We start from the raw sequence: 24,045 nt of genomic DNA, 5'->3' as shown, positions 1-24,045 counted from the left end.
AGGCGGTGGGAGGGGACGGGGGTGGGGGGGGTGAAGAAGGGGGAGCTGGCATCTCCTGGTCCTCAGTCGCTGCAGGGGTCTCCTCCTGAAGGGGAGCAAAGCTGTTCCTCACGGGAACCCAGTGAGGCTGAGACTGTGGCTGCTGCTGCAGCGGTCTCTGTGCGTGCTGCTGTGGCTGTCTCCCTCGGCGGCGCCCCTGTCCAGGCTGCCACTCCGAGGTCTCTGTGGCCTGAGCAAATGTCCCTGAGGCAGCCTGCCGAGCCGAATCTGTGGGCGGGCCATCAGTAGCCTGCTGCTGTGGTGAGGGTCGAGGTCTCCTGCGAGGGCAGGCCTTGGCCAGATGACCGACCTGCCTGCAAATGAAACACTGGTTCGGGAGCCCCGAGAACTCCACTCTCTGATCTATCCACCCCCCCCCCCCCTATCCTAGGTAGCTGAATGACCTTAGGAAGGGAGGAGATGTCAGGCACCAACACTCTGACCGAAGGTAGCCCCGCTGCTCTGGCCACCACTGAAGCTGCTGAGGGGCCCGTCTCTAGTACCGAGCCCACCAATGCTCCGAGCCTGGGGAGGAGCGGAAGATACTCCCGGCGGAGACCAGGGAAACAAACTGTAATATGGAAGAGGCGCTCTCCCTGCTCCACCGCTGCTGGGTCAAATCCATGCTGCCAAGGTCTGAAGAAAGCCCGAGCACCCCTGATGTCCAGAGGACTCATGGCAAGGACCTTGGCAACGCTCTAGGCGGCCTCGAACTCGATCTGATAATGGCCCCGGCCCAGGAGCTGTACATCCAGGATCTTGCCCACATCTGCAAGAAGGCGAGCCTGAAGTAGATCCCTGATCTCCCCTCTGCTGGGACGAGTGCCGACTATTCGGCAGATGGTGGAGTGAGCCTGAAGGCGTTCCACCTCTGCGGTGAGGCTCGCTTCCTCTTCCGGCGAAAGAGAAAGCCTGATGGGGATGTCCTCAGGGGCGGGCGAGGGGGCTGCGGAAGAGTCCCTCTGAGGCGAGGCGGGAGGAGTCTCCATCAGAGTCTGAAGCTCAAGCGAAGGCGAGGCGAAAGCGGAAAAACCTGCAAGAAGCAGGCTGCACACCAAGAGGCGGAAGGACGGATGAAGATGAGGAAAAAACAAAAAACCCCCAAGGGGTGAAAAGCAGCACGAAAGAGGAGGGAGGGGGGGAAAAACCGGAGGAGAGGCCCTGAGGGGGGGGACGGCAACAACGCGAGAGGGAAGGGGGCGGGGCGCTGCTGAAGGGAGGCGGGCGCGAAGAGGCGAAAAGGCGGGGGGGCGAACTGGCGGCAGTGGGGAGGGGGGGCGAACAGGCGAAGAGGGGAGGGGGGCGAACTGGCGAAGAGGGGGGGAGGCGCAGCAGCGAGGAAGGAGGGGGGGGGCGGCGCAGCAGCGAGTAAGGAGGGGGGAGGCGCAACGGCGAGCAGAGGGGAGCAAGCGGGGGGCGGAAGGAAAGGACGCAAGGAAGGGGGGGAGCGATGGCGCGCAGAGCAGGGTGGAGGCGGGAGCTTCAGCGAGCAACGTCGAGAATTCTCACTAGGCACTTACCTTAGTGTCCCATGTATGCTTTATGGTGACACATGGCATCTTTTACTTGGACCCCTTGGCCCTTAGATGTAAGGGGGCACATTTTACTTTTGTTGCAATGAGATTCTTGTTGGGTATTTCCAACTCTCTTGTGTCATGTATGTCCACCCGGTGTACCTGTCAATGTGTGTATAACTATCTATATGTGTTTGCATAGGTGTGAACACATGGCATCGTTTACTTGGACCCCTTTGTCCTTAGATGTAGGGGGACACATTTTACTTTTGTTGCAATGAGATTCTCGTTGGGTATTTCAGACTCTCGTGTCATGTATGTCCACCCGGTGTACCTGTGTGTGTATAACTATCTATGTGTTTGCATAGGTGTGAACACCTCGTATATGTGTAAGTGTCCCTACATGTGTGTGAACACCCTCTTATCTAGATAAGATAAAGTGTGTGCCATCTACTGGGAACTGATGCTGCTCTCATGTTTCTATGTTCCTAGTATTCAATGATGAGTTTCCATGGACAGTTTTGTATCACCCTAGTGAGATAGCTATGTTTATGTTCTGTTTCTGTTTTATTTTCCATTCCATGATGAGATATGCCATGGACATTATTGTATCACTTTAGTCTCATAGGCCCATTGGGTCTTTAGTAGACGATCTCTCTGGAGTTTTCCTCCCAGATGTTATCCATTAGGAGCTCCTAGTACCGTACTTTTCCTCATAGTTGTTTCAGTTTCAGTTAGTTGTTTAGTTGTTTTTAGCTTTTCTTACACAGACATTGTATCAGATCCACCAATTGTTGTAACCTTTTTGGTCTCATAGGTCATTTTGGCCTTCTGCAGACGTTAATATATCATTTCATTTCTCTCTCTCTCTCTCTCTCTCTCTCTCTCTCTCTCTCTCTCTCTCTCTCATAGGCCGACTTTGGCCTCTCGTAGACGTTAATATATCTTTCTTTCTTTCTTTCTTTCTTTCTCTCTCTCTCTCTCTCTTCGAGATGGAGTTCCATCCACCATAGTTGTGATGTCTCTTGGTTGCACTCTGATCTCCAATATGGTATCAGACCAGGTGTTTAGAGTTTCGCATTTTTAAAGCTTTTTGTCTTCTACAGCTGCTGTGCGATATCGGGTTATGTGTCTGCACCTCTGATCCAACCGCCTCTTTTCGCCAGTTGCCCAACCTCAACGTGGAGAGCTTCCGTTTATTAGAACCGCCCCGCTGTCGACTCCACAGTGCTATGCCTGCCCACGTGCGATTCTGCTCGACTGTGTCCAGTCTGACCTCATCGGCCACCAGTGATCCTCTTGCTCTTGCTCTTGCTCTTGCTCCCGCCTACACCTTCCATCGCTCAGTTCCATCCTACCTGCGCGCCAGCTTCTCTCCACCGCCCATGTTGGTGCTCCACAAGCCACCTTCAGCCAACCTGTCAACTGCCCTACAAATGTGCTTCTTATCATAAGGTTTTATAAACCTTAACCATGCCTACCAGCTGTACGCAGTGCCCATCTCCACCACGACCACCTGTGCTCTGGCGCCCTTCTCCACCTGACAACTTAACCACCAGCGCATGTCATCACCTTGCCTCATCATCAACACGCCCTTTTCTCTTTGCAGCAGCAGAAAATTATCATTATCATCAATACTTGCAAAAATCAGATCTAGGGATTTTCAAAATTCCAGGTAAAATCTTGAAGATTCAAGGCTTTTGCTGAATTCGGTAAAATTGGCAAAATTGAAAGCCTTGCATACAAGAAAATTGGGGTTTTTAATTTCAAGGCAAAAATCATCAAATTTAAGGTACTGTAACTAGTAAAAATTAAGGTTTTCTCCAAAAATCAGTAAAAATCAGCTACTTAACCCCTTTGCACACGCCCAAATTTTGGGGATTTTACCCAATAGACCAAAATTGGTCAAATGGGACCGCCATTTGACGCATCCAGGTCTTCATAAGGCCATGGACAGGTCGGTAGCATGGAAAAGACGCCAGAAAAGGCACCACCACCAGCATCGAGGGGGGATTTCACCCCGATTTCCCCGGAATTTGTAGTCATAGACCTGTCAGGTCTTTCATAGACTTTAATCTCTCTCTCTCTCTCTCTCTCTCTCTCTCTCTCTCTCTCTACATATTATGAGATTGCGGCACATATTATGAGATGGAGGCACCTCCATAGTGTATCCCCCCGTCCCACATGATATTGTATCCCCTCACTGTACTCCACTCACCTCCATAGCGTACCCCCCCCCTCACTATATTCACACCCTATAAGGGTTTCTGTTTACCTTCCAGTTCTAGTTTCATTTTCTAGGTGCCAGTAGTATCATCTTTATTTTTCATTTTCTGGTTTTTTATCTAGACATTGTATCAGATCCACCATGATGTAACTTTTTGGTCTCATAGGTCATTATGGCCTTTTGAAGACGTTAATATAACATTTCATTTCTACACACTCATGCACGCACAAATATATATATACATCTATAGATGCCCCGTGTACTATAAGATACAAGGATTCCACTGCTGCCTAACCACACCCACACAAAAAGAGAGAACATTCTCAAGACATTAACCGAAGGATATGTGTACTCTCAAACAACTTCAACACCATTTTGATTGGAACTTTGCATGCTGATAGAGTAGATGCTGATAGAGTAGATGAAAGCATACCAAGTAGATGCCACATAGAAGGATTGTAACCGCAGCAGCTACAACTAAAATATGCAGACCCTGCCAGAAAACCACTGTGGCAAGGGCGATTCGAGAACGATATCATAAAGTAGCAGCAAACGACAGTTTGTACATCAATGATTTGCATGGTGCAAATCTATCTCCAACAAGAGAAAGGTCTAAAAACATGAGCAATGATAACCTCAAAATGAAGAAAAACCAATACATACGGCCAAGGGCAGCATAAAGACTCAAGTATCCAAGAGATTGTGCATGAGATGATGGCATTCCAGGATCAGCCTTCAAACCCAGAGCTGTAAGTGGCCGTTGTTGATTGAAGGCTTTCTTAAGAAGCTTTGAGCTTGCAGAATTCAAAATACCACCTGTCACTGCCCATAACACCTGATCATCATGTCTCCAAACCACTACAGCCATGACAACTGCTACAACAATCCATCTGCTCTGCAATAAACAAAATTGCGATCAACATTAATTTGCAACAATGAAGTCAGTCGGAAATAAGTCCACTCTCCTCATTCTACACACCTTCTACAAGCCTTTTAGAAACAGCAAGAGAGAGAGAAGATCAAAAGTCAAGAAGTGCAGTAGATCAACCCAAACAGCAGCAAGTAACAAAATCAGTCCAAGGCTTCTTTTCTTTTTCTTTGCAGAAAGAAGACTTCTATAAGCATGAATAGACCATACAAAATTACTGAACAAAAAATCCTCATCCCAAAATGTAGGGTGATCTCAAGCAATATGGAGCACAAAGGTGCCAAGAGAATCTTGTGGGGGTCAATGAGAAAAAGATCCATTCATGAGAACAGTGCACTTTGCTTGGGCAGATCTGGATGGTCCCTGTATATATGAGCCTATGTAGCCATAAGAGTGTGAATTATCTCCCCATATAGTGCAAATGCACTGAGAGTCGTATATCTGAATGCCCTCAATAGCCTCTGTGCATCTCGCCCTCTACATCTGCCGGGCTGTGATACTGGCAATGATCTCCCAAGTAGTATCAATCTTTTGTAGAGGCGGTATGTACTGTGTATGAGGAATATCCAGTAGCATGCAACGTTGGGCCACACCTCTGCACATCATTATGGTGGTGTCTAGATCCCTGCCTCAAAAAATATTTGTGGACCAGATTGAGTGAGTCTCCAAATCCACTCTAACTCTGAAGAAGATCTATGCATCTATTCCATCCAGTCGCCATTCCATTCCTTCCCTGTCTCTGAACACTGTCTTGGTCTTCATTGTTGCTGAGAAATGAATCTGGCGGCACACTCACTCCACTCGTTGGAGCCATTGCTTAAAAGCCTTTCCTGGCTCTCACAGGACTGCCAAACAATAGCATCCCAAGTAGCATAACTGGTATGTCTCCTCAATCTGCACATGAGCTGAGCTATAGAGCCCCAAATCCTGTGACCAAGCTCTATACCCACATATAAAGATGTACTACTATCTCATAAGCTACTGGACATCTAGGGGCGGGGTCTAAAATAGCCCTCTACTGATTAATGGGGAGGTCACCATGTAAGAATATCCAAAATAACTGGGAGATCTGGCTCCTGCTGCTGTATGATTGCCAAAGTCTATGCCAAAATCTCTTTTGAGTCAATGGGGTGATGTCATTACTGTCCGGGTGCAACATGAGTGTAGGAATCCTCTGAATTTGTCCAAGTAAAAGGAGCCTGGCATTTTTTTTCCCCAAAGAAAGAGATCCTTCTATTAGTTACCAAGAAAAACAGCCATAATGGCTAAGTACAAACTCAGCTCTACATAGGGAAGAGAAACATAAAAAAAGGGAGGAGCAGCCTAGAATTACAGACAGCGTAACTGAAAAAGGTTGACTCTTCAAAGGATTGGCTACATCAATCCACTCCCACTCAACACGATCCCGATGAAGATATCTAATACATCCACCATACAACCATAAGCATCAAGATCCATGGGTCACAATATCAAGGGGAGGGTCAACGTGTCAGTGCCCAAATGCTTCCTTGACCGACTAACTACTCTCACTAGATGAAGGGCAATGCCACGAATAATCTCCTACGTGTCACGTTTCAACAATCTCCATCTTGGCTAGATAGAATAAAAAACACGATCTTCCTCCTCATCCTAATCCAGCAAGACTAATACCTATAATGGCACTCCTATCTTGGAGAAAACACCCAACCACCTAGGATAATGTTGATCGTGAAATGTGCCATTAATCTACTCATGAGATATAGCTGCATCAATTTGATCGATTTGTCTAAGAGTCCCTCTGAGGTGTTGGGTGGATGCAAGGCTCGGATCCATAGGAAGACTTTTAAAAGTCTTCCAAACAATAACTGTCGATGCACATCTCTCCCAACCTAGCCATATCCAGATGCACCCAAAGTGTCCAACCTCATCTCTCATGAGATCATTCCAAATAATGGGCTGTCTATCAGCCTCATCCTCTAATCTAGGAAGACTCTATCTCAAAAAAGGTCGCATGCTACTCCAGGCTCTCATAATAGCAGCCATAAGTGGAGAGGAAGGTGTCAAAATACGCAGCGGAAATGATAACCAAACTTGAGACCACAAGAGCAAGTAGAGTGCAGAAAATAGACAGCACAAGAAAGACAGAGAGATAGGCGTGTAAACTCTTCTCTATACACAAGATCCCGAGAAAAACTGAATGAATACAAAGTGGGGATCATGGGGCCTATTTATATGGCCCCATGGATGCAGTCGACCAGCCATAGTCACAGGGGACGGAGGGGACGGAAGCTTGGAACGCCGGGACGGCGAAACGGGACGGCGCAGGGACGGGGACGGCAGGGGACGGACAGACGTCCCCCTGGAGGCGTCCCTCACAAGGGATGGTGAAGGGGACGGCAATAGGAACGGGGACGGTTGTGGGGGACGGCCGTGTGGGGGGACGGCAGGGAGCCATCTGTGGTTTTAGCCGTTTGGGGTAGCCTTGAGCCTTTGAGGCTTGGGCCTTGGGCCTTGCCTCTCTCTTGCCTTGAGGTTTGGCCTTTAGGCTTGAGCCTTGGGGCCTTGGGCCTTGGCCCTTGAGGCTTGGCCCTTGCCTCTCTCTCTCTCTCACTTGCCCTTGCCTCTCTCTTGCCTATCTAATATCTATATAAGAACAAGGCTACAAGGCTACAAACATGGAGTTTAGCGTAAACGGCCCTTCGGGCCGGGGGGGAGTCATCTCCCCCCCGGACCCCCTGCAGAGAGGGGCTCACGCCCCCCTCCGCACCTTCCCCCAAGTAGGCTGGTGTGAAACTGCGCGCCGCAACGGACCCAAAATTTACAGCCCATATGCAGTAGGTGTATAATAACTCACCACATATGCATGTAGCCTGGTTGGCAGTGTGCCAACCTTCTCCAGAATCTTCTCATGCTATCTGGCCACAATCGGCCACCATCCGGTGTTAATACGACTCAAAAGCTTACCATTTTATGTAAATTTGTGCTCATTTTGATGTACTTCCAAAGTAGAATAAGGGAAGAGTAGAAAAACTTAAAAAAAAGTTTTTTTTGAGTGCCGTTCCCTCCCCCGTCCCCGTTCCCTACTTATGGCCGTCCCCCGTCCCGTCCCCGTCCCCGTCCCCGTCCCCCGTTACCGTCCCCCGTTCCTTGTGACTATGCGACCAGCGCTTGAAGCGCCACCAGCCCTCCACGACTAAGCCAGTCGGCCAGCAGAAAAACACCACGACCTCCTCTAATCAAGTCAGCCAGTCTTCAGGAACACATGAGTGCAGTCGGCCAGCATCAGAGGCTCCTGCCAGCATGTGGCATCCACCCACACCAAGGAAAAATGGAAAAAATGGGGAAAAATACGGGGAGTGAGGAAAAATGATAAAACACCTATACAGGGCGGGCACACCCACAACAGAGGCCCTAGTGTCTGATTAAGACAGGAGATAGCTTCTAACACCCCCTCTCAACTCCTGGCTGTGAAATCAACCCAAGGGAGCTGGAGTGCCGCCTGAGCGTAGCCTGAGGTAGAGACTTCGTGAAGAGGTCTGCCACATTGTCCTCCATCGAACAATAAAGTAGCAAGATGTCACCAGCCAAGATCTTCTCATGTACAAAGTGATACTGTAACTCTATGTGCTTGGTCCGGGCATGGAAGACCGGGTTCCGAGCAATAGCTATACAACTCTGGTTATCGCACTGGATGACTGTGGGCTCCTTCTGTGGAAACCCAATCTCGCCTAGCGGCCTCCGCAACCACACAACCTCGCAAGCAGCACCACAAGCAGCCCGGTACTCTGCCTTTGTCGAAGATAACCGAAGGTGCCCTACTGTCACGTGCACCCTGCACTGAGGTGCTATGTGAAACACTAGCTCATCATTCAGTGTAACATTGTACATCATTAGTACCTTTTTAGCAACATTTGTCATATGTCGTTGCCCCATTGTGAGCCCTAGCTTGAGACACTTCAAGCACGAGCTACGTAGGTCCATCTCCCAGCCTTAGATGACAGGGTTAGTCCCTTAAGTTTTAACCCACTTGGAGAACAAAGCATATAAGTCATCTAAGGCTAGGCATGGTAGACTCAGTCCATTAGATGCATTAAACCAAGAATATAAAAGCATTTAGGGTTATGGTCACATGGGCCAGCCCTTGGAGGGCAGCCAAGGCATGTCCTATGCCTTGCATATGGTGCCAAGTATCATAGCAGTCCCTACACCCTGTCAGCCAGCATATACTGCTGATCACAGGCAGTCTACAGCAGTATATACAGTCAACTAACATCTTATGTTAGTTAGCTAGCATCTAATGCTGGTTAGCCAAGCTTTTGGCTGTTGACAGTCAGTTTCCAGCAGCAGAAGAGTAATCAGCCAGCCTCATATAGGCATCACTCTCAGTTGGCCAGCATTTCATGTAATGCGCAAGCATTAAATGCTAAAAGCACTGACATCTAATGCTAGTCAACCAAGCTGCTGGCTGTTACCAGTCAGTTTCCAGCTGCATAAGAGCAGTCGGCCAGCCTCATATTGGCATAACTCTCAGTTGGCCAGCATTTAATGTAATGCACAAGCATTAAATGCTAAAAGCGCTGACATTTAATGCTATATTTGCATGGTCATGGGCATAAACAGCAGGCCGACCAGAACATGAGGAGGCTGCCCCAGTCATGCAGCAGAGCAGAACGCACACCACCCCAAGGCACTAAGTAACATCGGGGGCTGGGCTCCCGTCTCCCAACCATTGCTCCCCCCAAAAACCAGCCAAAGGAGATATCTATGACACGGTGCCACCACACCCTATATATGGCTCTTTGTCTTCCCATGCTTTTGCATATGGGATAATCCACCACAACTTCCAATCATGCGACAACCCAAGAGTAGCTACAAGAATTGCCACCTCCAACACCCTCCTTCAATTTGAGCACCTCGATCAACAAAGGCTAGGACCGCTCAAGACCACACAAGCCCGAGCTCTGATACCATTTCATAGTCATGCAGCAGCAACACACACACCACCCCAAGGCACTCAGCAGCGTTGGTGGCTAGATAATATTTCCCAGCTGTTGCTCCCCCAAAAACCCGGCCGGAGGAGATATCTATGACAAGGTGCCACCACACCCTATATATGGCTCTTTGACTTCCCATGCTTTTGCATCTAGGATAATCCACCACAACTTCCAATCATGCAACAACCCGAGAGTAGCTACGAGAATCGCCACCTCTAACAGAGGCTGTATAAGAGAGCTCCCATTTTCTTGCAAAAAGTGTCTTATTTCTCAAGAGTTCAACAAGCATCTTAGTGAGCATGTGAGCCTAAAAGCCTTAAAGTTTCTAGAGCATACAATTCAGCCTTCAAGCACCCCGTGCTTCATCCCCTAGGTAGGCACATAGAAGATCCTCTCATCTTCAGCCAGCATATGTGCATATCCTATGAGGGCTAAAGGACAAAAGAACCTGATAAGCGAGAGATCAGAGCAAATCAACACAGCATGAAATGGATGAATGAATATATGTAAAATGGTGAATGTAGCAGCAGCCTGCATGTGAGTGGGTGGCGTCCCAGCTGAGCCAGGCACGCCAGGAGGTTAGAGAGGCAGAGGAGCAGAGACATGAGTTTTACTATCGTCGTCAGGCCTCTCAGTGGACGCAGCTTGGTGATAGAGTGACTGGGGAGTTTTTTGAGATCACTGGACCCCGTCATGCGCGAGCAGGGGTTCGCCAGCTTGGTAGACCGGATGGATCGATAGCTACTGAGCTCGGGGAGATCAGAGCCATTGCCACTGCTTTTTATAGTGACTTGCTTTCAGCGGAGCCAGCCACTGAGGATCGAGATGTATGCAGACAGACTGTGTGGGCCCATGTGCAGAGGAGGGTCACAGACCATATGCGCACAGTTCTAGGTGCGCCTCTGTCAGAGATTGAGCTTGCCGAGGCCTTGAGGGTCCTGCCGCGACATAGTTGCCCAGGGGAGGACGGACTGACGCCGGCCTTTTTTATGCGCTATTGGGACCTTTTGGGGCCAGGCCTCCGCAGGGGCTTTCAGCATGTTTTGGACACTGGGGTGATGCCGCAGAGCTTTTCAGAGGGCTTGATCTATCTTATTCCCAAGGGAGAGGGAGTATCAGATGATATTCGGCATTGGAGGCCTATTACGATCCTCAATACTGTCTACAAGGTCTTGGCAAAGGCCTTGAGTTTGAGGATCCAGCCCTTCCTGGGGGAGTTGATTCATGCTACTCAGACAGGATTTGTCAAGGAGCGCAGTATCCTTGACAACATCTTTACTTTCTGGGAGGCGACGGCCCGAGCTAGGTTTCTTGGCGAGGACTTGGTCGTGATGCTTCTCGATTTTGAGAAGGCATACGATAGAGTTGATTGGGGATTCTTAGAGGGCACTATGCTGCGCCTGGGCTTTGAGCCAGGATGGATCAAAGGGGTGGCAGCTTTGTATTCCACAGCTCGCAGCCAGGTGCTGATTGCAGGAGGTCGGGGGCCGAGTTTTGAGCTGACCAGATCAGTCCGTCAGGGGTGTCCTCTCGCCCCTTTCCTTTTTCTCTTCTTTGCGGAGGCTATGAGTATGTATTTGACGGCAGAGGAGGTTGGTTTGAGAGGACTTCAGCTCCCAGTCCGGGGGGAGGATTTGCTTGATGCTGAGTTTGCAGACGACACGGGCTTATTTTTGCATGGCCAAGAGGCCAATCTTATTCGGGCAGAGCAGTCGCTTCAGGTTTTTAGTGCAGCTTCGGGAGCATTGATCAATTGGCGCAAGACAGTGGCCTTTTGGATCAGTAGTGCTCCCACTCCGGCATGGAGTCCGGACCCCGGTTTTAGATGGATTCCTCCCGGCACAGCAGTGCGGTATTTGGGATGCCAGATTGGCCTCGATTTGTCACCTGAGCAGCAGATTGCCCCGCTTCTTCTGAGCATTCGGAAGAAGCTATTGTATTGGAGTACAGCTCGACTATCCTTGGCTGGGAGGGTGGTGGTGGCAAATCAGGTGCTGTTAGCGACTATGTGGTACATTACGTCTTGCTGGATTTTCTCGAGCTCTTGCATCAGCCAGGTACAGAGGCTGATCAGGAACTTTCTGTGGTCTGGGCGGGACGGTCAGCCAGCTCGGGCAAAGGTTGCATGGGCAGTTATTACACTTCCGCTGGCTCAGGGCGGTTTGGGCATTATAGATCCAGTTGATCAGAGTAGAGCCTTATTGGGGAAGCTTATTGTTCGGGGGTTGCTTCCAGGCGCTGAGCCTTGGAAAGAGCTCCTCTTGCAGCGACTGCAGGCCCGGGCGCCTCCTGCAGGGGGTACTTGGGCACCAGAGATTCGCTGGATCTTCATAGAGATGAGGAGGACAGGCCTCAGTAGAGGATGGGAGGACAGATTTGCTTTGAGTATCCTGAGAGCTTGGGAGCTGCTGAGACCGGGGCTCTCTCAGCGGCCTCCTTCTTGTGTTGAGGAGCGGGCCAGGCAGCCGCTCATCTGGAGCCCAGCGGTTCGTACAGAGCAGGGTCATATGCTGGGTTCTCGGCCTCGTCTAGCCTGGGGACCTTTAGCGGCAGGCCTAGCTCGTAGTTTTGGAGATTGGCAGGCTTTCTGCAGTCTACCAGAGGAGACCCAGTTGGAGAGGCTGAGTCACTTCAGAGGGGGGTTGATTATGAGGGATGATATTCAGGAGGCACTTACAGAGGAGTGGTTCACACCTCTCGAGCCAGTGGCCCCACGGTGGATGGGAGCCTTTACACAGTTGGAGATCCTGATTGCTGTCAGAGCTAGCACTGAGGATGGCAGATGCCTCTATTATGAGATTCAGGATGAGGGCAGACTCCAGAGAGTGGAGGTGGAGTCGCCTTTGGTTGCAGAGTGCACCTTTCAGAGGATTCGGGTAGTGGTTGCCGCTTCTCGGAAGTGGCATATTGACCCCGACCCTGCTGACGTGCTCCCGGATTGGCGCATATGGGCATATGCAGCGCGCCCCTTGGCCCGGCTACAGTGGGACCCCGGAGAGTACGAGTGGCATGATCCTTATGCATCCCTTGAGGCCACAGAGATCACATTTTTCCAGTATACTGTTCGGCTGGGACGGCATATTTTGACGGCGAGGAGGACGGTTTCTCCAGCGGCAGCGGGGCATTGGCGATTGCAGGGACTATCACAGGAGTTCCTGGAGGATTTCTGGGCTCGGCTCTGGGCTAGTCGACAGGCCCGCAGGATCTCGGCTTTTCAGTGGCTGGTCGCCCACAGGGGCTCAGCAGTTGGCACTTGGCTTGTTTACAGCGGTCTTCCGGCGGCCTGCGTCCGATGCGGCCACCCTATGGAGACACAGAGACATTGCCTTTGGGACTGCCCTCAGGCACAGCAGATTTGGCTGCGGATGCTGCGTATTCTGGCCCCCCTCTCTCCAGAGGGTATGTTTACGTGGGGTGCCGCTGCTTGGTCAACTTCGTCAGGGCCTGCTATGGGCTATGAGATGGAGCAGGGCAGTCAAGCCATCAGATTTATTAGGGGCCAGCCTCGCCTGGTTCTGGCACCGGATTTCTCGTCCGCCAGTTGGACACAGGAGAGGGATTTACGATGGGAGCTCGTGAGCAGCCTCACCATCTGGTTCACCTGGAGGGCCCGGTGCTTTACGGCCTTTGAGGGGAGATTAGAGCCACCAGCAGAGACTGTTCGGGGGATTTGGCAGGAGTTGATCCACACCCTGCGAGGACAGTACGACCGCATCCAGGGAGACTTGGATGAGGCGATCTTACGGCGCCAGGCCTTTCATACCACTTGGCGCTGCGGCCCGTTCTACACCCTACACACGGGATCCCCCCGTTGGCACTACAGGCCACCTGTTTGGCTCTTTCCCCCCCCATTGTATGATTTAGCCGCTCAGTTCTTTAGACTGATGCTTGTATTTTGCAGCACCTAGGGAGAGTCTCCCGGGCTGCCATGATGTATTCACTGCTCTTCTCTCTGTTAGGAGCAGGAGAGATCTCTTTTGTAGCCCTACGGGCGTTTTTTACATAACTAATGAAAGGATCTTTTCTCGGAAAAAAAAAAATGGTGAATGTAATCCAATACAAGAGGGCCTCTGTGTGAGGTACTAATGAAGTGACCCTGAGGAAGTAGAGCGGCGATGAAGCAAGGACGAAATCGGAGCTGAGGCACGGTCGGTGACGAAGGCTCGCATCAAGGACAGCGGTGGCACTCCGAATGATGTAGATGTCGAAGGCTGCGAATGCAAGGCTGCACAAGAGCAATGTGCTGAGCAAGGCCTGCAAAACGCAAGACTGTAAACACAGGTCTGCTGCTGATGATTGCTGCACTAAGCAGGCTGGTGGCGTGGGGGCAGGACGGGAGCAGAACTGCGACTGAGTGCTGCTCTGCTGGAAGATGCCCAATGATGATCTGCTGGATGTTGTGGGAGCAGAATGCTCGATGATGATATGCGTTGATGGCTGCAGCAACAGGGCGGAGCAGGGCGCTGCCTGAATCAGTCGTTGCTGCTGAATAGGTGCACGATGATCGATTTGATGATTGATGAAGATGATTGGGAAAGGAGGGGCAACATGGAGCTTATATAGTGCTGGCTCCTCAAAAAGCCAGGTCAGTATTTGACATTAGGTAGGTTTGGATGTTGTGGGTGTAGATCATTCGTTCTTCTCTTCGTCTTTTGTAGTCTTTTGAGTTTGGGCTCGTACTAGATCAATGCCACAATGCAAGGGGTTTCACATGCATGAACGCCCATATGGGTTTTCGTTCACACATGCGCCCCAAACACAAAAAACAAAATTCGACGCAAAGGGTATGCAAGATGGTAAATGCTATGCATAGGGATTTCACATGAACAATGCCCTCACTGGGGTTTTCACTTACTCGGGTGCCCTTTACAACAATGAGAGAATACAAATGGTGAGGATGGTCCCCCTCTCAAGATGTTGAGGGTGATGGTGGAGGACCGATGCCAATCCGCTCGTGAAGACGCTCGAGGATAGGCCGATTGACGGAGTTTGTAAGAATGTCAGCACGGTTGTCCGCCGTAGGAATGTACTGGAGCCTGATGGTACCAAGCTCAACCTATTCCTTGGCAAAGTGAAAATGAACATCAACATGCTTGGTACGGTTAGAAAAAAAGGATTGTCGGCAAGAGCAATCACACTCTGACTGTCTACGCAGATGGTGGTAGCAGTGTCCATGGGAACGCGCATCTCCTCAAGAAGCTGACGGAGATACATAGCCTCGTCACAGAGGACCCAGTACTCGGACTCAGTAGAAGAATTAATGAGTTGAAGACAATACTTTTGTTGTGACACAAAAATACCATCAAGATGTTGGACCACCTCCATGCCAAGGAAATACGAGAGAAGACCGAGATCAAATCATTTCAAATGTTTGCCTTAGCTATGTCGTAATATCAGCCACTTTGGCTTGATTTGAACCAGAGATGATGAGATCATCGACATACAACACTAGGTCCCCTGATCTGTATGGATATAGATATTGGGATCACAGTGGGATGGATAAAAACCTTGGCTGGGTAAGAATTTGTCGATGCAATGATACAATGCTCAGGGGGGCTTCCTTAAGCCTGTAAAGAGCTTTATGCAAGCGGAAGACTTTGTCCTCGTGCCCGAGGAGCGGGAATTGAAAAAAAGTAACATCTAGATTAGCTTGAGATTTGCCTAATTAGCTTGGATAAAGAAAAGCTTAAGAGATTAACACTAAGAACAATGAAAAGTAAACTGTAATGATAGTCCAAAGATATCAAAAGGTGTATCAACTTTCAAGGTACAACAGTCCTAGAGCACATGCGTTGTATAGTCCCAAGGCCCATGTGTCCTAATCCCACATATAAATGAACCCTAAGTCCATGTACCTAGGCCCATCCCATGTGCATGTGCATCCTAAAAATACTTTGTTACAAACCATCCCCTCCTAACATGATTTCGTTCTCGAAATCTAAGGGTGGTCGTGCATGAAAATACACATACAAGAGGCTATATACAAAAGTCAAAAATCAAACATATAGTCAGTATACATCCAAGTGTGGAAATGAAGATCATGGTGACATAGACAGTGTGATATGCAGCGGAAGTCTTTGTATTGGAAGATCCTGTCACAAATGCTCACACCGTCTTCTGTATCCCGAGTTTCGTGAGTTTAGCAATCCATTTCAATACTTCAAACTTTAAAGAGATGAGAGAGAGAGATATGATAACTGTACACCAGATTGGGTCCCGAATTGGCTCCCTATCCCGATAACGAGATAGTATTTGCTTTATTTCTTTAGAGAGAATGACTAAGGACTGTAGATAAGCCAAACGCAAGATCTCCGAGAATCGGAGAGTGGCTGATCTGTACACTGCTGTAGAAACACCTCGATGACTTGATCTCGAGCCTATGCACTCTTCCCAAGGGCATGAGGAAGGGCTGCACACCTGAGGCTGAGAGAAGAAGAAGGTGGACTGTTCTACACTATGTTAGAATGCTGAAAACACTTATGAATGCTGTGTTACCTTCACCAGATGACTGCTGCATGTAAGAATGATGCACAGAAGTCTGGATACTGATGCAAACTGCAGATTCAGGGTTGGAAACTGCTGCAAACTGTTGATTCAGGGCTGGAAACTGCTGTGGACAGAAACGCAGACCTGTAGGAAGCTGCTGAACTGAAAAACGCAGGTGTTCTGAGGCTGCTGGACAGAAACGCAGAGGTCCTGAGGCTGCTGGACAGAAACGCATGCATGTACTGCTGCTGGACAGAAAACGCAGGCTGGCTGCAGGCTGATTGCTGGCGTTGAACTGAGGCTTGACAGTATGCTGAATTAGAGACTGTAGAGGACTGAATCAGGGCTGCTTTGATGCTGAAAACAGGCTGATTGGAGGCTGATAGCAGGCGCCTAGGGCTGACTGAAGCAAGGGTGGAGAAGCAAGCTTATGAGCTCCAAGGGCTGGATTAGTCTAGGGCTGAAGGCAAGGATGCTCCTAGGGCTGAGGAGAAGAGCTCTTAGCACAATGAAGACTGAATGAGAAAAGAGGCCCTATACAAGCCTATTTATACTAACTGGAGGTTGGTCATTTAACAAAGTTTATATTTATAAATGCCCAATAATGCAAATAATGCTAAATAAATACTATTAAATATGGAAAAAATACCAGATAAATCCTAGTAAATTCCCTAAGGCTTCTAGGATGTTCTAAATGATGCACAAGCATATGAATGCATATTATGCAGGATGCAAAGTGCTTTCTGATGCAAACCCTAAGGCTTCTACTGACTCTACATGCATGAATGATTCTCTCCAAGTGGGTTAAGGGACTTGACTGACTGACTGACCCATTAAGGCTGAGGAATGACCTACGTAGCTCGTGCCTGACTTATCCTGGACTGAGGATGTACAATGGGGTCACGGCGTATGACAAATATCATCCTATTGGGTTCTAAAACTGTACAACTGTTGCACTTCTGATGATGAGCCATCTTGTCACCATGCACTGAGTGCAGAGTGCATGTGACATTCCCTCCTGATTAGCTTGGCGGCAGGTTCATGGCTTCCAAGTAGTCCGCCAATAACTGGGGGTACTCCTGGAAGAACTCCTCGTCGAGCCATACGGCTTCGTGGGTGCCTCGATCTCGGAATTTCGTATAGAACTGACGAATCCGTTGACCGGAACCATGCTTCCATCGATGAAGAGGCCTCGTCTACCACGTCTGGCTGCTGTTCATCTGAAACATCACACACTTCTGGACCAACATATGGTTTTAGCCAAGAAACATGAAAAACATCATGCATTGTCCAACTGGCAGGCAACTTTAACTTCATTGAGACATCACTTATCTTCTTAACTATTGGAAAAGGGCCAAAACTACGGAATGAAAGCTTGGGACAATGTTTGCCCACTTGTTTCAATCTTTGTTTCATGATGCACTGAGAGACCCAATCCCCTTCCTTGAAGTGGATATCTCGTCTAAACTTACGTGCCTATCTGTGAACTGAATGATGGCCAGGCTCAAAATTGAGGGCCAAACTGGGTTGAGTACCAAACTCTGCGGAATCGACATACTGATCTTCTAAGGCTTTTCCAGAGATGTTGAGAATGGTAGACTCCTGACTGGTCGGGATGCTGGTCTTTCTACTAAGAACATCTGCACTGGGTTATGTTGACCAGGGATGTACTTGATCATTCCTCCAACAACCTGGTGGAAGAACTGACCCTGTCTAGTGTGCTGAGCACTCCACTGGGCACTTGGCATCGTCGGGAGCCACTTAAGTGCTTGGTGGTCTATGGTGACTGTGAAAATGTGTCCATAAGGAACATGTTTCAAATGTTTGAGAACTGACTGCTGTTCTAGCTTGCCCTTGAAAGTCTTGGAAAGACAAGAGGGAAACTTGCTAGGAGGTTCTGCTAACTGTGGGATACTGGGTAGGAGAAAGGAGATCTGCTAACTGAGGGACTGAAGATGATGAGACAGCGGTTACATCCTTCAAAATGTCTGAATGAGAAAGGAGATCTGCTAACTGAGGGACTGAAGATGATGAGACAGCGGTTATTGATGAGATAGAAGCTGTCTAAGCATAAATTAATGCTCCTTCTGCTCCCTTGCACATAGCTCGTCGGGCCTGGAGATGAGAAATCATAGGAACGCCAAGAATGCTCCTATCCCCCCAAATCATGACAGGCTCAGGAAAACCTTTAGAGATAATAAAGGTATCCTACCCCCAATTGGGAATAGGTTCATACTGTGATGAAACCACTGGATTCCTAAGATCATGTCACATCCCAAAAGAGGAGAGACAATGAAATCTCGCTGGAATGAGGCCTTTTGAACTTGAAAAGAAAACTGTTGTGCCTTCTGAGAGATGTGGGTGCGAAGACCAGGTGTAAACCCGTCTACCGCCAAATGATAGGGCACTAAGGTACAGCTCATGTTGGTAGCCAACTGGGGAGAGATGGCGTCCTTAGAACTGCCCATGTCAAAAAGGATTATGAACTATCGGTCCTTGGCAGAGCCATAAGCTCGGATCAGGCTTTTCTATGTGGTTGTTGCCTCACCCTCCTGCTTAGCATCAAGTACCATGGATGGCATGGAATGCATAGAAGGTAAGATCTGAACCGCATTGGTGGTAGCAGGCAGGTCTGGAGGAGCGGGGGATACTGCGGCAACTGTGGCAGAAGGCTCTTTGGAGGCTTGCTCCGCTTGTCTTTTTGGACAATCCTTCTTACCATGCCCAATGGTATGACAGAAAAAACATCTGTTTTCTGATTGATACTGTCTTTGCTCCTCTAGAGGAAGATAGCCTCCAGTGATGCCTGCTTGAGCCTTTTCCTCAGGGGTCTTCTTAGGCTTGGATTCCTTACCCCCTGAACTAGAGCTAGGACTGTTGTCTGTCTTAGTGTCTTTAGAAGACGAATTACCCCGTAATTGCTGAAGCTGTCACTCGCCCCCCCCCCCCCCCCCCCCCCCCCCCCCCCCCCCCCCCCGCTCGCGCTGACTGCACGACCCCCCTTGCTTTTTCCGCCTTCGCGCTCCTCCCCCCTCCCCCGCCTGCCATCGCGCCTGCCCCCCCCTCCCCCGCCTGGCTGTTCTGCGCAGCCGCCCCCTGCTCCAGCTCCTCCTCTTCGCCCCCCGTCTGTCTTCAGCGCTCCGCCCCCCCTTCAGCCGCCGTCGCCGCCTCTTCTTCCCCCCGCCCCCCCTTCTGCGTGCTGCGGCCGCCTCCCCCTAGGGTTTTTGTCCTCGCCGCCTTCCCCCCGCCCCCTTTCCTTTTCTAATTTTTCGTTCTCCCTGGGGTTTTCTTCACTTTTTGCCTTCCGCCTTCCCCCTCCGTTCTTTGTGTGCAGCTCGGTTCCAGCAGGCTCTCCGCATTCGCTCTGCCTTCGACGCAGCTTCAGACTCTGATGGAGGCTCCTCCCGCCCCGCCTCAGAGGGACTCCCCCGCAGCCCCCTCGCCCGCCCCTGAGGACACCCCCATCAGGCTTTCTCTTTCGCCAGAAGAGGAAGCGAGCCTCACCGCAGAGGTGGAACGCCTCCACGCTCATTCCACCATTTGCCGTATAGCCGGCACTCGCCCTAGCCGAGGGGAGATCCGAGATCTTCTCCAGGCCCGCCTTCTTGCAGATGTGGGCAAGATCCTGGACGTTCAGCTACTGGGCCGTGGAAATTACCAGATCGAGTTCGAGACCGTCCAGAGCGTGGCCAAGGTCCTAGCCATGAGTCCCCTTGACATCAGGGGTGCTCGGGCTTTCTTCAGACCTTGGCAGCATGGCTTTGACCCAGCAGCGGCCGAGCACGGAGAGCGCCTTTTCCATGTTACAGTTTGCTTCCCTGGACTCCGCCGGGAGTATCTTCCGCTCCTCTCTAGGCTAGGAGCATTGGTGGGTTCGGTACTAGAGACTGGCCCCACAGCAGCTTCAGTGGTGGCCAGAGCAGCTGGGCTACCTTCGGTCGGAGTTTTGGTGTCTGACATCTCCTCCCTTCCGAAGGTCATTCAACTACCTAGGATCGGGGGGGGATGGATTGATCAGAGAGTGGAGGTCTCGGGGCTCCCGAACCAGTGCTTCATTTGCAGGCAGGTCGGTCATCTGGCCAAGGCCTGCCCTCGCAGGAGACCCTGACCCTCACTACAGCAGCAGGCCCCTGATGGCCCGTCCACAGATGCGGCTCGGCAGGCAGCCTCCGGGACACCTGCTCAGGCCACAGAGACCTCAGAGTGGCAGCCTGGACAGGAGCGCCGTCGAGGGAGACAGCCAGAGCAGCACGCCCAGAGACCGCTGCAGCAGCAGCAGCCACAGTCTCAGCATCACTGGGTTCCCATGAGGAACAGCTCTGCTCCCCTCCACGAGGAGACCCCTACGACGACTGAGGACCAGGAGATGCCAGCACCCCCTCCTTCACCCCCCCCCACCCCCGTCCCCCCCCCACCGCCTCGCTTCCGCTGTCACCTCCTCCCGTCCCCGCTCCGGTTTCGGCAGCGGCTCCCTCTCCACCCCCCTCGCCCCCCCCTCCTCCCCCCCCGCCCGCCTCACCTCCCCGGGAGGCCCTGGCAGTCCCCTGGCGTTCACCCGCAGTCCGGAGGGCGCTGAGCACCAACCTTGCTCGAGCACCACAGAGGAGACTTACCATGCCGATTCGGGCTTCACGGATATCATCTATCCGCAGCAGTCGGCTGAGTCCCCTCGGCACTAGACAGCGCTCGAAGGCTTTTGATTACGCCTTCACACGGCTTTTTGGAGCAGAGGGACCCCATGAGCCAGCACCCATCAGAGTTCATGTAGTGATTCCTCCGGCCCGCGGGGAGGAGGCACTTGATTCAACGGTGGCCTTCTCGTTCCCTCTATGTGGCCCATGCGACCGGGAATGGACTCTAGAGCTCGCTCTTAGCACTTTGAAGACTCAGGCAGTTGAGTTTTCTCATCATGTGAGCGATCTGGAGGTGACAGATGTGATAGGCCGACTATGGGAGTTGGCTCATTTTTTCTTGGATCCCGGGAGTGTGGATGCCTCAGGGATTCGTCATTTGGTCGTTCGCATAGTGGCAGACTTAGCACGCGACCCTGGATATGTATGTATACACGAGGTTGCTCTGTCTGAGCGGGAGGCAGTTGCCATGGGACACAGCCACTGGCGCCTGATCCGTGATTCTTGCAGTACACCGGGTGGGCAGATTCGCAGCCGCTCGGATGGGGACTATTCTCCATCCAAGCCGCTTGCGAAGGCCCGCCGTACGGCTGAGATAGCATCCACCTCAGCAGGTCATCCATGAGGATCACCTCATGGAATGTACAGGGCCTTGGCGGAGCACATTATATACGCTATCGTGGTTGCTTGAGGCAGGTGTCAGAATATGCAGCAGAAATGATAACCAAACTTGGTGAAACCAGCCTGACGGGCGGTGAAACAAACACTCGCACATAAAACACTTCAACGCCATTGAGGACCTAGAAAAGGAAAACAAACAGGGGAGCTAGAGTGCTCCAGCAAACAGTACACGGACACCGATTGGCCCCAAATCGCAGTGGCGCCCCTTGCGGTATTTCTTTAATTGATTATAAGAGCTTTGATTACAATATAAGGCTGGGAACTCAGCCGACACAGTACAACTCGTGAAGCCTGCAAAGGAACCTGCATCTGGCTTCTTGTCCACTCGGCATCCACAAACAAATCCAGCCATTGTTCACATCGAAAGACTCTCTCACATTGAGTCTGCATACAGAAGCTTTCTTCCATGATCAAGGCTGCCACAACCATCCATAGTCTCTCACACTATGAACAGCATCACACCCTGATACATCCAGTGCTTTTGCATCACAACACAGACTCCCAAACTGTCTCTCAAAAGAGTATCACAGCACAGCATACCATACAGTCGACACACCTGTACAAACCCTCTCTACCTTCCAAGGGTACTATCCATCTCTGTCATGGATTCCCTGTCCCCTGCCCAATCAGTAGTAAGGATGTACCAAACATGTGTCCATTCCTGTATCTTCTGCCTGCATGTGACCTATCTCCTGGAGAAACCCAAATACATGTTTCCTCGAGAAACCTACGACCTGTTTCAACATTCCCTTTGAAACTTCTGTCATGTTTCCATACAGAACCATTCATGGCACCATTCAACAACAGTGCCAACTACGGCATACATCTAGTTACCTGTTCCCTCATGAAACATCTGGCAACATAGGGATGCCCATAACTGTAGGTCCCTCTGTTACTTTCTAGCAGGCAGAAAACAATCTGCTCCATGAGCACGCAGCCATGCGAGCTTGCATCACTCCCATGCCAAGAAACATAACCAAATGACCTGTACTTGCAGCCAAAAACCCAAGCACATAGCTGAATTTGTTACCAAACAAAAACAGCCCATAAACAGTCCTGTTTCCACCCTCTGAACTGCCAAACCCTTCCTCTCACAAATGGCTAGAGAGAACCACTCTGGAACAGTCTTGAGCCAGTGAAAAGAGAGACTAAGAGAAGAGAAAATAAACAGTAGCCGGCTGTCTCTACACAGTAACAGTCCACCGCCTTCCACTTGCTCCTCCTGCTGTCCACTGTCTTCCACGAGAAAGAGAAAAACAGAGAGAGAAGCATGGGAAAAGCCTGCAGTCCAGCCCATCTGTTGGCAAGGGAAAAAGAGAGAGCACGCCCAGCTCTGTGCGCCTCCTGTCCTGCAGCCGCCTGCAAGGGAAAGTCCCTGCTGACCAGTCCGCCGCCTCCTCCTACAGCTGTACCTGCTCACAGATGCTGCAGCCTAACTGTGTATCCAAGAAGAGAACCAGCCAGTCACCTGTAGCCTCTGTATCTCCTGCCCCGCCTTTCACACGAGCATGAGAGAGAGTTCAGCGTGCAGTTCTGTGCGCCCAGCCAAGCAGCCTGCTTTCCAACGACAAAAGCCAGCCCATGTATCTTCAGGCGACCAGCCCTATTTTCTCCCAAAAAGCACATGCAACTGGAAAACTGCAGCTCAACTCCCTCTAAGAAAAGCATAAGGCCACGATTATCCCCTAAAAAGGGCTTCTTTTATTTTTAAGGCTTTTAAACCTAGCTCAACTCCCTCTAAGAAAAGCATAAGGCCACGATTATCCCCTAAAAAGGGCTTCTTTTATTTTTAAGGCTTTTAAACCTTTGTCCCCATGAGATATGAGAGAAGACTTTAATCACTTGCCCCCCCCCCCCCCCCTTCACACTTGGGGTTGTCCACACATGGGTTTACTTTTTGACTCCAACCTGATGCCATTCACACTGTCCACCATGTCCCCGTGCACACCTGCATACTGTCCAGAGAAAAACACAGGGTCGTGACATACCCCCCTCTTGAAAAATGGCAAGCGTCCTCGATTGCACTCAATGGCACAGTAAGGCATCTTATGAATAAAGAATCCCCATATGACAAAAATAATGACCCTCCAATGCATCTGGGTGATAATACAAACATCCTGCACAATAAGCCACATTGTCACGCCAAAGTGACAAACACCTCTTGCTTGTTCCTTCAGAACCTACAGCAAAAGTCTAAAACCAAATGGAAACACGTTAACTGTGTTAGCCAAAAACAAAACCATGCATCATTCTACATATGACAAACATATGCATGACACATATTTGCATTCGCAAACAATATGCTCCTCAAGATGCTCTACCTACTCCAAAGTAACAGTCTAAGGGCTGCTCACAAGCCTTATGCCCAGGGACATTCCGCAGGACCCACGACTAATGGTACAACTGAGCATATGAAAGCACTCAATGCATCCAAACACTACATCCACTAAGTACTTTCCCACATATGTCTCATGGCCATCCCGCAGGAGTCACACCCAGTGGTGCATCCATGACATAATAAAGCACTTGATGTATCATACCAGCATACATGCAGCACATGACACAA

At 50.3% G+C, this 24,045-nt stretch overlaps 1 protein-coding gene across 7 annotated transcripts in view; it reads right to left on the bottom strand.

Annotated features, from left to right (window-relative positions):
- LOC147636133 (lipid phosphate phosphatase epsilon 2, chloroplastic-like) overlaps positions 1-24,045 on the bottom strand; it is an 80,885-nt gene that overhangs the window by 14,100 nt on the left and 42,740 nt on the right. For 2 of the 7 annotated variants that reach the window (XM_086801579.1, XM_086801578.1), the window contains exons 2-3: positions 4,416-4,675; positions 4,214-4,287 (exon numbers count right to left, since the gene is read on the bottom strand). In XM_086801579.1, coding sequence (XP_086657705.1) covers positions 4,214-4,287; positions 4,416-4,675 — 334 coding nt within the window. Of the gene's footprint in view, positions 1-2,545; positions 3,604-4,213; positions 4,288-4,415; positions 4,676-24,045 lie in introns of those variants that run through there. The other 5 variants (XM_086801577.1, XM_086801581.1, XM_086801580.1 and 2 more) reach the window with 4 other exon arrangements.

The sequence above is a fragment of the Cibotium barometz genome, chromosome 8 (assembly GCF_041138505.1).
Source record: "Cibotium barometz isolate CiBa-2024 chromosome 8, ASM4113850v1, whole genome shotgun sequence".
Classification (NCBI taxonomy): Eukaryota; Viridiplantae; Streptophyta; class Polypodiopsida; order Cyatheales; family Cibotiaceae; genus Cibotium; species Cibotium barometz.
The sequence above is the reverse complement of the archived record's forward strand: the minus strand, read 5'-3'. Positions and strand labels throughout refer to the sequence as shown.